Here is a 12,847-nt window from a genome sequence, read left to right on the forward strand (position 1 = left end):
AGTTTACATTTGATCATAAACGTGTATTAAGTTAATGCTTTTTAATATTTAAAAATTCCACTGCATATAACTTTTAAATTAAAATTAAATTCTAAGTAGTAACAGACTTAAGTTCTCATGCCACCTTAAGTTTTACCAAGCATCCCCTCAAAAAAGCATGCCACGAGTATGTGGTTATGATCAGTTCTAATAGGAATAATTAATTAGGGAAAAGATCCTGTGTCATCCAGTTAACATGAGATGGTGTTATTAGGTTTTCCCCAGAAAATGCCCATGACACTTCCTGGCTAATAATAATGCCTTAATCCAAATTAGACAGAGATCCACTCTCTAATCTTGAAAATGACAAACACGATACAATAATATTTGGTGCCGGTATATACAAAATTCTAGCATTTTCAAACTATTCTTATCCTTCTTTCTCCCTACTTACTACTAACAGAACACCAAGCCAGAATCAGCACTTACTTTTTCACAGCCTGAATCTCCTCCCACCCCTCACTTCAATAATGTTACAAGAGAGTTCGTGGGTTGTTAGCAAGACCCCTTCAGAAACCCACAGGCATTCCAGAAAAATAACCGCTCACATACCAAGGGCTGCCAACAAGAGCAGCTTCCCAGCAGCATGTTTTAATAACCTTAATGAAGCAGACAGCAACTCCTTCTGTAATACAAATTCTGGCTGGAAGAAAAGATGTGCAGATTGTGGAAAAGTACAACTTAAAAAGTAAACACCACAGGCTCCAGTACAGCAGGAAAGCAAGCAGAGATTTCTAAATACAGAGCTCAATTTTAAGAGTTCACTGTACCTTATTTCTCACTATCACCACTTGTTCTGTCAAAAATAGACCTTTCCATGTCTTGATCCATTCAGGATAAGCCACAGCAGGCACAGCTTTGCTTACATAGGGCAGCCAGGTCAGAAAGGCCATACAGGGAAATGGAAAAAGCAGCCAGCAGGTTTTCTTAGGGATTATACTGCTCCAGTTTTCATCCTCCTTCCCAGCTATTTTGGTGCCAAGAAAGCTGCAGGGAGGTCTTTGCTCTGCTCTCAAAAAGCTTTTCACCAGAAAGGCTGAAGCAGTCTCAGGACTGCAACTCCCTCTGCTGCCCAATGTTTTCTTTGCATGCTGTAGCAGGTTCAATTGAATTTCAAACTCAAATATGTTAAAAGAGCTAAAGCAGCCCTTTATTTCAAAATATGACCAAAAAGGCACAAGTTCAAACGGAGTGGAACAGCTAGAATGCCAAGTTCTAAGCTGGACTGATTTCTACACTCACCGACAAATCTCCTCTGTCTCATTAAGTGATTCTTTTACTCAGTTCAAAGAAAAGTTCTGTATCTCCCTCATAGGCACTTGGAAAAGCAGGAACTGGACTCTTTGCTTCTTCCTTACCTACCCTTAATAATACTGCCCATTACCAGAATTTAAGGTAGGTCTTATTCATCTTTCAAGATTCAACTTAAATAACACTTAGCATGTGGTATTGAAGCTATGTTTGTCAGTGTGTTTCACTGTATATATTCAACTAATAGCAGATGCTCTATAGCCATTTAACAGAATTCTAACTAGAACAACCCTGAGATATTGGGCCAAGAGAGAACTGACCACATAATTCAATTAGGAAATAAGCAATTACTGGAGGAGGAACCAAAATTCTTGGAGATAAGAATGGGAGAGGTGTTTTCCCAACTAACATACTACTGTTCTGCCTAACAACAACTTACCAGTGCTGCCTGTGGGTCTTTTTCAGGTTACCAATCTCACAAAGTCTCCCTCCAGTTAACTCTTAACAGAGCTCCTTTTTAACAAACTTTCATTCTTTGCCTATATCCAAATACTTCTCACATTCTGATCTTAGTGATAAAAGAATTCACAAAGGCCTTACACAATAATTCTAAGAGAGTGCTAAGCAAATACTGAGCTACTATAATGTCCCCAACCTATTGTGGTTAGAAACCCTTGTGTCCCAGCATTCAGAATTAGAACTGATGATGAAGACATACATTGGCACCATAATCTTTACTTTTGTGAACACTCCCCTTTCTCCACCACCCAGTATCAGAAGATTACATGTCAAGTAGATTTCCTACTCTTTGCCTTAAGAATCTACAGATGCCAGTTTTGTGAAAAGCAAATGCCCAGGACAGTGCCATCTTCAGAAAACCTTAAAATAAATACTAACAGCTAATGGTGCCACTGTGTAAAAACTCTCTACAACTGGATAAAAGAAAACAATGTAAATATTTTAATAAAAACAATCCCACAGCATTTATTGTCATCTGGTAATAACATAAAGGTGAGTGAAACAATATGAATAAATGCTTTAGAACTACACTTCTAACAAAGCACACCTAAAAAAACTGTATTGCCTTCTCGACAATTTCTCACTTCATTGATCATCTAGTTGGAGACACTTTGGAGCAGAGTAATGTTATCTCCTTTTAGCATGATCCGACCTGCAACACAAAATTAAAAAAAAAAAAAAAAAAAAGCTATTAATAGCCACTCAGACAACTTTGTAACCACCTTTTAGCCTCAGAATTTTAGATCATTCTTGAGTGATTTTGAAAATGCTTTCTCTCTTGTGAAGGTATGTGACATATTCCAATATTCATATATTGAAAGGCTGTGCATATTAGACCATAGGCACTTTTTCAACAATAACTTAATGAAGGTAGACAAATGTTATTTTACGAAAAGTAATTTCTGTAGACTAAGTCAACTACCCCAATATTTCCTAATGCTCTGAGTTTGTAGAAATCGAGAAATTAGTTTTTTAAGGAAATGCAGCCTATTTACTATAACTCCTTTCTTACAGTTTTTTTTAACATCTTTATTGGAGTATAATTGCTTTACAATGGTGTGTTAGTTTCTGCTTTATAACAAAGTGAATCAGTTATACATATACATATGTTCCCATATCTCTTCTACAGTTCTTAATATAATAGATTTCACCCTGAGATACACAAACTTGTTTAAGTTTTACCTAACATTTTCTAAACTTATTTGAGTAGAGAATACTTATTTCCTGAGAAATAACTATAAATATCTTCAGTGTAATATAAATATCTAAATAACTATAAATATCTACTGGTGTTCAGTAAAATGGTTTGAGAAATGCTAATCAACACCAATAGCAATTAAATTGTTTCACTTTCCCAGGCTTCTACAACAGGTAATAGTAATCTGTTCTACAGGGTGGATATTACCATGGGAAATCAACATTTTGCAAATAATTTATAAATAACATCAATAAGGTTAGCTTGGCCTTCCTGGCAAGACATGTTTAAATTCGAAAAATCCAGGCTTTCACAAAAATAGCCTAAGCAGGAAAATGCAAAGCAAAACATTACACCACTCCTTAGAATCTACTTTCCACATAGCTAGTATAGGCTCAAGAGAATCCTCAAGGACTGGAAGAAAGAGGCACCTGAAACCTACCACTGATAAAAATACTAGTGAGCTCTGAAGTGGGGCATTAAACAATTAAAGACAAAATGCCTAAATAAACCTCAAGTTAATGGAGTTTTAACAGAAATGATTCAGTAGGTCTTGATGAAGCCATGAATCCTAAGGAACGTGGGTTAAGAAACTGCCTTCACTGTTCAAATATTTTAAAATTTCAACTATGTGGCATGCACTGAGTTAGGCAGTGAGCATATTAGGGAGCAAAAAAGACAGGACTCACACACTAATGGAGCATGTGGTCCAGTGGCAGAGACATTAATAATCCCAGTAATGAATATTTCACTACAAACTCAGCACAGCACACCCTCCATCTATACCCACACCAAGCAAAATAAAACCAAACCCTGGCAGGAAGTGACATTTGGTCTGAGTCCCAAGAAACAGGTGACAGCATATACAAAGATTTATGATGGGACAAATGTGCAGATTCCAAGAACTGAAAGATGTGTGGGTGAAGCTCAGAAACTGAAGTGCAAAGTGATACAAAATAAGCAGAGGGAGATAAGGCCAGATCATGAAGGACCTTGAAGGATACATTAAAGATTTCCTTATCTATGAGCAACAAGAAGCCATTGAAGGCTTTCTAGCAAAGAGATGACAAGTTCAGATTGGTGTTTGAAACAAAAGATGACAGGAGACTACAGAGCAAACTGAAGGGAGCTGAGGTAGTTGCAGAGAAATTTATTAGCAAACTGAATAGAATTGGTGCCATTCAGTATGGCAGGGAACACTAAAATTGCTCTAAACAGTGTGTGAGGGGTTGGAACTGAGTTTGATTTCTGATGTGCTAACTTTGAGAAGCCTTTGAGACATCCAAGTAGAAATGTTGAATAGGCTCAGAGAGGTCTAGAGCTACAAATGTAAATTTGGAAGTCAACATATAAATGTTAATTTAAGGTGCAGTCTTGAGTGCCTAGGAAAATAATACTGAGTGACAGGAGGCCCTGGAACCAAGACTTGAGCAACTCAAACAGTTAATGGCTGGGTCCTAAAGAATGAATACATAAAAGTCTGAAAAAGGAACTAGTAATGAAAAGTAAAAACCTGACTATAGTATCACAGAGCCAAATGCTGCTTAGAGCTCAATAAAACGAGGACCATTAGATTTATCACCATTAGTCTTTGGTTACTTTGTGAGAGCTCTCTGAGTAGAGAAAGAAAAGCAAAAATGGAGTGGGGTAAAGAATAAGTGGGAAAGGACGATTTCAAGAGTATATTTCTCTCCCAAATAATAACTTCTCAAATGCAAACTAAATTTAAACGTGAAATGAGCTGCAATTCAATTCCGCAAGTGAATAAAAATTTCTATAATTCTTTAAGGCCATCAATAGTCTTACCCAGTTGTTTTCTTGACTTTGTTTTAGAATGAATCTCTTCTGCATCATCTAATACGAGGTTCATATACTCATCAAAACCCTAGAAAAATAAGCCAATTGACTGTCATCTTTACGTAAGATCATATCCCAAACATTCTAAATGAAAATGGCTATATATAGAGATGCTAACTTCAGAAACTCACCTCTCCACTGATCTTTTAGCTAAAACACCACCTCCCCGTCCGAAGCCTTTTTTCTTTTTGGCCATGCCGCACAGCTTGCAGGATCTCAATTCCCCGACCAGGGACTGAACCCGGGCCAAGGCAGTGAAAGCCCGGAACCCTAACCATTAGGCTACCAGGAAACTCCCTAAGCCTCTTTTTATTTATTTTTTTATTTTTTATTTTTTTTGCGGTACGCAGGCCTCTCACTGTTGTGGCCTCCGCAGCATGTGGGATCTTCCCAGACCGGGACACGAACCCATGTCCCCTGCATTGGCAGGCGGACTCTCAACCACTGCACCACCAGGGAAGCCCCTAAGCCTCTTTTTAAATAAAGGAAGATGGAATGTACTTAAGATTACTTCTGGAACCTTTGGGACTTAAAATTTCATTAACTATGCCAAAGAGCCATTTCCCTTATCTTTTATAACGTGCTCAATATAGTGTATGTACATATATGAATTAACTCTTCCCATGTTCCCCAATAAGACACTATCACCACCAACCACTGTGCTTGTTTTCCAACTAGTAAACAGGGAAGGGGAGATTACTGATGGAATCTACACTGTCTAAAAGAAATACCAGAGTCGTAGCATAACACTTCCATCCATATCTTCCTTTTTTTTTTTTTTTATTTGTGGTACGCGGGCCTCTCATTGTTGTGGCCTCTCCCATTGCGGAGCACAGGCTCCGGATGCGCAGGCTCAGCGGCCATGGCTCACGGGCCTAGCCGCTCCGCGGCATGTGGGATCTTCCCGGACCGGGGCACAAACCCGTGTTCCCTGCATCGGCAGACGGACGGACTCTCAACCACTGCGCCACCAAGGAAGCCCCATATCTTCCTTTTTAAAAACATTATTTAGGCTACTCTGCCATCGTAGACACCTTATTTAACTAACCCCACCCAGTTCTATTCAGGTATAACCTAACCCAGAACTAATACTCCATTAGTCCCATCTCCCCCGCCCCATTTTATTTCTTTTGACCCCTCCTTTAAAGACTAATACTGTTGTTTAAATAATTTTCTAGTAATTTTCCCTCACTTTTATGAACTACCTAATCCCTATCAAGCAGAACATTGAGACAAGGATAGTGGGTCCTGAAGAACTTTCTGTGGGTTGGGTCTTTGACTTTTTGTATATCGCTCTGTTGGCTACCTTTTGGTAAATCTTTTTCTATGAACAAACTGCTCTGAGATAAAATATCTTGGGTACTCACAATGATACAGCCCTCTATCCGCATATTCACTTGCTCATAAAGCCACACCTGAATCCGAGATCTCTGAAAGAATCAGCAAAAATAGAAATGTTAAGAAGTAAGTAAATAAAATCCAACCACTTTGGTCAAACAGAAGACAAACATGGCTCCTAAAAATACCTTAACAAATAAAAGCCAAGACTAGTTACTTATCAAGAAACATTCTCACTTAATAAATGCTATATTGGAACTAAGTTAATAATTTTCTTGTGAACTTAGGACTCAATCATATTTCCACTGCTTCTAGTCTCTATACATTTAGAGTGAAAATTTGTGAAAAGATAGCATTTAAAAGGGCTTCTTTCTTATCTGCTATAGCAAAATCCAGCTCCAAGACAGCTTTCTGTAGGTACTCAGTTCTCCATGTCTCACACCTAACAACCAGGAGGGGGACCCTCAATTCCTGTGATTAAAAATTACAAGAACTCGAAATTAATCTATTTTTCAATTGTGCTGTCACACACTAAAGTTTGTCAGAACAACAGGAGCCACGTTTTCTTTCAGAGATAACTTAAATACCCTGCCTTGTCAAGTCAAATTTTGAGTTCCTAAAAATCCCCTCAAAGGAAAGAAGGCTGCCACTAAATCCTCTGAAGCTATCCTTCCTGTCTTCCTTTTTTGGTGTCTTTTCTATATATATGTGTGTCCCCTACCCCTGCAAAGTGCTAAACACACCACTTTATGACCTAGTTTAAAGCCGACTGAATTTTTCTTCCAGTGTCTCATCCTAAAGGGAAGGGGGAAAGGTTCCAATATTCTAGCCATACCCACTGCAACAAAAGTACCCAATTACCACTGTCATGTCAACCAATAATTACTTTTTGAAATTAGTAATTTTGGTCTTGTAAAGTAATTACGACACAATTCTTTGCATACTTGGAGTTGGCACTGTTACACACCATTTTATCACATTAGAGCTTTCCCAGCACTCCTTCCCCTCAAATACCCTCGCAATCTCCAGTTTCATCTACTTTTAACTCTAGAACAATGATCAGACAGGATGAAACAAACAGCCAAATAAATTCACCTTTAACTTAAAAAGTAATTATGAAACAGTTAACAACTTACGTTTTGCAAGTATCTGAAGATGAGATTCTGCAGCAGTAGTTAAGGAAAAAAAATACATGCATAGCATAGACTCTGCTTCCTGGAACTGGTCAATCCTACCCCCATCTCACTTTTCTGAACGCGACGTCTGTGCCTATGCAAAGTGCCCAACTAGGCACCCATTTGGGGCCCCCTAAACACTGTAAACGAATCCCCTCCCACTCTCATTTCCTGGAGTTTCTTCGGCGCCGACATCTTCCTCAGGCACGAGACTGATAACTCCCGCTTTCACTGAGTACTTAACTAAGGTTGTCTTCCAACGGCTCACTCCCGCCATTCCTGCATTTCCCACCGCAGGGGTCAGCCAAGCCCACCTCCCACCCGTAACTGCTTCTTCAACTACCCGCGCTTTCTCCCAGTCTCGGCCGCCCCAGGGGCTCATGGGATGAGGGGCCGAACTCCGCTCCCTCTGGCCTGCTCTGTCTGCTCCTTCGCCCCCCATTTCCTGGCCCGAACCTCCTACTTCTCACATCCCCAGTAGGATACGATTGGCTGCACCATCACCTTCTGCACCTTCTGGCCCTGGCCCCGGTACGCCATGGTGGAAGCTCACAAAGACCACACTACGCCGCACACTACCTCAAAAAGCAACTTCCGGAACAAAGAGCCGGAAGCGGAAGTGCATGGTGCTCGCGGGGCGACCTGGGAGGCTCCTGGGAAATGCCTCTCTAGCCACGGGCTCCGCTTATCTCGGTGCTTTGTAGCAACTAAGGCGACTGCATTTTGGAACGTGGGTTGGTCCTACAGCGCCACCTGAAGGGAGGCTGGAGGAGGAGCCTAGCTGTTTCGGTTGTGCGGCGGCTGCCGGGAGGCGGTGCACAGCGCTTGGCCATAGCGACTTCATTTTCTGAGTCGGCTTTAAGAGCCAGATCGTCCCATTGCGTACCTCTGTCTGTGAAATCGGTTGGTTTACTGATTTTTCTAAGGCCTATTTCCCTGGAATTTAGGCTTGATAGCAGCTGACACTTGCGGCCACAGACAATTCGAATTCAAAAGCCAGATGCTCTGGTTTGCTCCAGTAACCGATTCAACTCTCATCAACTTTGTGAGGAGTTATTGTAAGGTGGCAACAGAAGATCTATGTAGCGTGAAAACCCTGAAGTCTGATTTCTGGCCTCAAACCTGGCACTGTTATAGTGTGTGACCAAGAATAAGTTATTCAGCCTTGGACTTCACTGGTGGCGCAGTGGTTGAGAATCCGCCTGCCAATGCAGCGAACATGAGTTCGAGCCCTGGCCCGGGAAGATCCTACATGCCGTGGAGCAACTAAGCCCGTGCACCACAACTACTGAGCCTGCGCGCTAGAGCCTGCAAGCCACAACTGCTGAGTCTGCGTGCTGCAACTACTGAAGCCTGCGAGCTTAGAGCCCCAGCCCCAGCTCTGCAACAAGAAAAGCCACCGCAGTGAGAAGCCCACGCACCGCAATGGAGAGAAGCCCCTGCTCGCCGCAACCAGACAAAGCCCGCGTACCGCAATGAAGACCCAACGCAGCCAAAAATAAAATAAATACATAAATTTATTTTTTAAAAAAAGTTATTCAACCGTGCTATGTCTTGGCTTAGTTGTTACCAAAGTGGAGATAAAAATGTACCTCCGGGGACTTCCCTGGTGGCGCAGGGGTTTAAGACTCAGGGCTCCCAATGCAGGGGGCACGGCTTTGATCCCTGGTCAGGGAACTAGATCCCACATGCATGCCGCAACTAAGAGTTAGCATGCCCCAACTAAGGAGCCTGCCGGCCACAGCTAAGACCTGGAGCAACAAAAAAAGAAAGTTCCTTCCTCATGGGGTTAAAGATTCAATGAAATAGTAGTATACATGTGTACACATTAAGGTCTCAATGTTTGACCTTATCTTTTCCTGGGTAACACAGCTGGAAGGGGAGGAGTTGGAATTTGTTAGGTTAGGTTGTGGGCTGGCAGAAATTTCATTTAATTGGAATACCCATTTTATAGACAAGGAAACTGAAGCTCAGAGTTGAAGGGGCCCTTCAAAGGGGACACCACTTAGGGCAAGTAGCAAAATCCTAACTTGTTTAACTGAGGTTGTTACCAAACCAAACTTAGGTCCACTCAGCGGAGGAGCAGTAAAGCCAAGCGGTTGACGCTGGTTTGTGATGAAGGAAAGTACAGTGTTTATCGTGAGGCCAAGCGAGGGGAACAGGCAGCTCATGCTCAAAAGACCTCAATTCCCCAGTGGCTTTTAGGAAAGGATTTTTAAAGACAAAGTAAGGGAGAGGCTTGCAGGTACACGATCAGCTCATGCACAATTCTCTGGGTGTTGAGGTAACCACATGAGGTCACAGGGGTCAGCATTATCAATCCTCAGGCTCCAGGTGGTCTGGAGGGTAGGTGTTCATGGTCAAGATGCAGTTAGCTTCTTAGTTGTTTTGGTATCTGAAAAACAACTCAAGGATATGGCTCAGGATATTATGTATAGCCCTTGACTTTGTTTTATGGCTAAACTATCATTATTTTGTCTTGCTTGATTGTTTTCCTTTGTTTCTGCATTTTCTCACTTCTCTGATTAAATTTACTCTTAGAAACTCAGGGAAGTCCTAGGAGGTTAAAGCTTTTCTATAAACAAGAGGCAGGAGATACAAGGGGGTCTGTCCCCTGGAAGGCCTCACAGGGTCCTGCTCAGTTTCAAGGCCTTCTGTTTAATGAGGATAATATTAATGGCAACCTCATAAAAATGTGAGATCAAAGGATATGAAAGTGATTTTTTAAAAAGAGCTAGATGAGACTTCCCTTGTGGCACAGTGGATAAGACTCCATGCTCCCAATGCAGGAGGCCTGGGTTCAAACCCTGGTCATGGAACTAGATCCCACATGCATGCTGCAACTAAGAGTTCACATGCTGCAAATAAGGAACTGGAGAGCCACAACTCAGGAGGCTGCCTGCCACAACTAAGACCCAGTGCAACCCAATAAATAAAAATAAAAAAAGAGAGAGCTAGAAAACACACGGAATAATTATTTCTTTTTAACCACCCCCCCCAAACCAAATAGAGAGTCATGATGTGCGTGGAGTAAAGTTGAGATTTGCTGAATTTGAAGACAGTGTGACTAGAACACACCAGTATACCTATCCCATCTCAGATGTAGAGATGCTTAGCTACTTGTTTTTGCATTTTCCTGTTTCTGAAGTCATGATTTCTAAACTTTTAAAAATTGATCTCTATAACCAATCATTTGACTGATTATACAACTCATGAGATTTACTATTTTTTTCTTAATGATTTTGCCCTTTTCCATTTAAATCTTTGATCCATCTAGAATTTATCCCAGTATATCCTAGAACTGATACAACTTTAAAAATTTTTAGGTGGCTACCCAGTTGTCTATCACTATTACAAAAAAATAATCCTTTGTTCCTCATTCAATTTTAAATGCCACCTTTATGATATACCAAGTGTATGTGTGTGTGTAGGTATGTGTTTTTATGTATAGCATTTATATTTTGTTCAGTTGATCTTAGTGTCTATTTATAGACTAGTATCACTGTTATAAGTATTGTAGCTTTATAATGTTTTCTTATTTGGTAGGACTAGAAGTACATAGAATTTTCCTAGTTATTCTGGTTTTTCTTTAAAACTTTAGAATAAGCTTATCTAATTTAAAAAAATCCTGTTGGTATTTTTACTGTGATTACATTAAATCTAGAAAAACTTAGAATTAATTTTTAAAAATCTAAGTACATGTTGGCTTTCTATTTGTTCAAACTTTCCTTTGAGTCGTTGAGAAGTTTTAAATTTTCTGTAGTTTTTAGTTTCTTCTTTCTAGTTCATCCAGTTTAATCATGGATATTTCATTTCTCTTGGTCTGAAAAATTGTCTTTTATTCAATTGTATGCTCTAGCTGGCTTTTAAAAGAAAAGCAATACATTCAATTATATAAAAATTATAAAGTTTTGCATCACTAAAAAGCCACCATAATAAGCAAAATGAGAAGATCTGGGAAAAGTATGTTTGCACCACATCAGAAAAGTGGGTAATTTTACTAATATATAAAGAACTCGAAAAAAAAATGCTGTGTAAGAAATGTTCCAAAACTTAATGGCTTAAAACAGCATACTTTTTTTTTTTTTTTTAAATTTGTGACCTTGTGGGTCAAGAGTTTGGGGAGGGATCAGCTGGGTGATTTTTCTGCTTCAGATGTGTCTAAGGCCTTGGCATGTATTTAGAAGGCCTCACCACATGGTCTCTCTGACAGAGGAATATGCTTTATTATATGGGGGCCCAAGGCTCTAAGAAGCCAAAGCTGAAGCTAACAGTACACTTTAAGGCCAGGCCTGGAATAGTATAATGTTCACACCCCAGGCCAGATTCAAGGGCTGGAAAAATAGAGCCCCCCTCTTTATTGGAGGTCTACTGAAGAATTTGCAGCTACTTCTAATCTGACACAAAGACCCAAAATAAAAATTGGCAATGGATATGAACAATCAGTTTTATAGCAAAGGAAATACAAATGGTCTTCAAAGGTATGAAAAGAGGTCAAACTTCACTCATTATAAAAGAAATGCAAACTAAATTACACTGAGAAATCACTTTCCCTCACTAGGTTGGCAAAGATCAAAAACTGGTGGTAGGGCTTCCCTGGTGGCGCAGTGGTTGAGAATCCGCCTGCCGATGCAGGAGACACGGGTTCGTGCCCTGGTCCGGGAAGATCCCACATGCCGCGGAGCAACTAAGCCCGTGAGCCATGGCCGCTAGGCCTGCGCGTCCGGAGCCTGTGCTCCGCAATGGGAGAGGCCACAGCAGTGAGAGGCCCGCGTACCGCAAAAAAAAAAAACAAACAAAAAACTGGTGGTAGTATACCTTATTAAGCTCCAAGTCTAGACACTTCATCATACAAACTTACATGTGTGAAATAATATAATCATTACAGCATTGTTTAAAATACCAAGATGGGAAACAACCTAAATGTCTATCAATAGGAACTAGCTCAATTATTGCATGTTCATATAGTGTAACACTATGCAACTATAATAAAAATTGCAGTTTTTGTGTCCTGTTATGAAAAAATATCCAATATACAGTAAGAGAAAAAGTATGCTATGATACATTTCAGATTAACTTCAGAATAATTTAGTGGAGCCGGCAGAGCTGGATCTCAGATGGGGCAAGCCTAAGGAGTAAAATTTAAGGACACGTGCATGTACAAGTACAACCCTGAGAGTGAGCACTTCCTTAAATTATGCCCAGGTACCTTGCTTGCCTCACCTTAGCCCCAGTCCTGGGGGTCAGAATAGGGGATGGATAGCTGGTATGGGTATAGGTGAAACAGGATTTGTCATGAATTTGTAATTCATAATTTAAAACTGTTCATAATAAATATAATAAAAGCAAGGTGCAGGATATCATGTTTTATATATAATATTATATAGAAGTATATTTGCTTATATGTGCCTAAAATATCTGTAGAATACCTGAGAAACTGAGAACGTTGGTTTTGGAGGAGAAGTGGGTAGCT

The 12,847-nt window shown here is 40.3% G+C and overlaps 1 protein-coding gene across 16 annotated transcripts in view; it reads right to left on the reverse strand.

Moving 5' to 3' along the window:
- The window catches only part of SNRPE (small nuclear ribonucleoprotein polypeptide E), a 167,171-nt gene extending 159,193 nt beyond the window's left edge, over positions 1-7,978 (reverse strand). For 6 of the 16 annotated variants that reach the window (XR_010840588.1, XR_010840589.1, XR_010840590.1 and 3 more), the window contains exons 1-2: positions 7,879-7,978; positions 6,229-6,291 (exon numbers count right to left, since the gene is read on the reverse strand). Coding sequence is in view for 9 of the 16 variants with exons in the window: in XM_067033478.1 (XP_066889579.1) it covers positions 6,229-6,291; positions 7,879-7,914 (99 nt within the window). In the remaining 7 variants the exon portion in view is untranslated. Of the gene's footprint in view, positions 1-26; positions 2,462-4,810; positions 4,890-6,228; positions 6,292-7,294 lie in introns of those variants that run through there. The other 10 variants (XR_010840593.1, XR_010840594.1, XM_067033480.1 and 7 more) reach the window with 7 other exon arrangements.
- Between the last annotated feature and the right edge of the window lie 4,869 nt (positions 7,979-12,847).

The sequence above is a fragment of the Kogia breviceps genome, chromosome 1 (assembly GCF_026419965.1).
Source record: "Kogia breviceps isolate mKogBre1 chromosome 1, mKogBre1 haplotype 1, whole genome shotgun sequence".
Taxonomy (NCBI): domain Eukaryota; kingdom Metazoa; phylum Chordata; class Mammalia; order Artiodactyla; family Physeteridae; genus Kogia; species Kogia breviceps.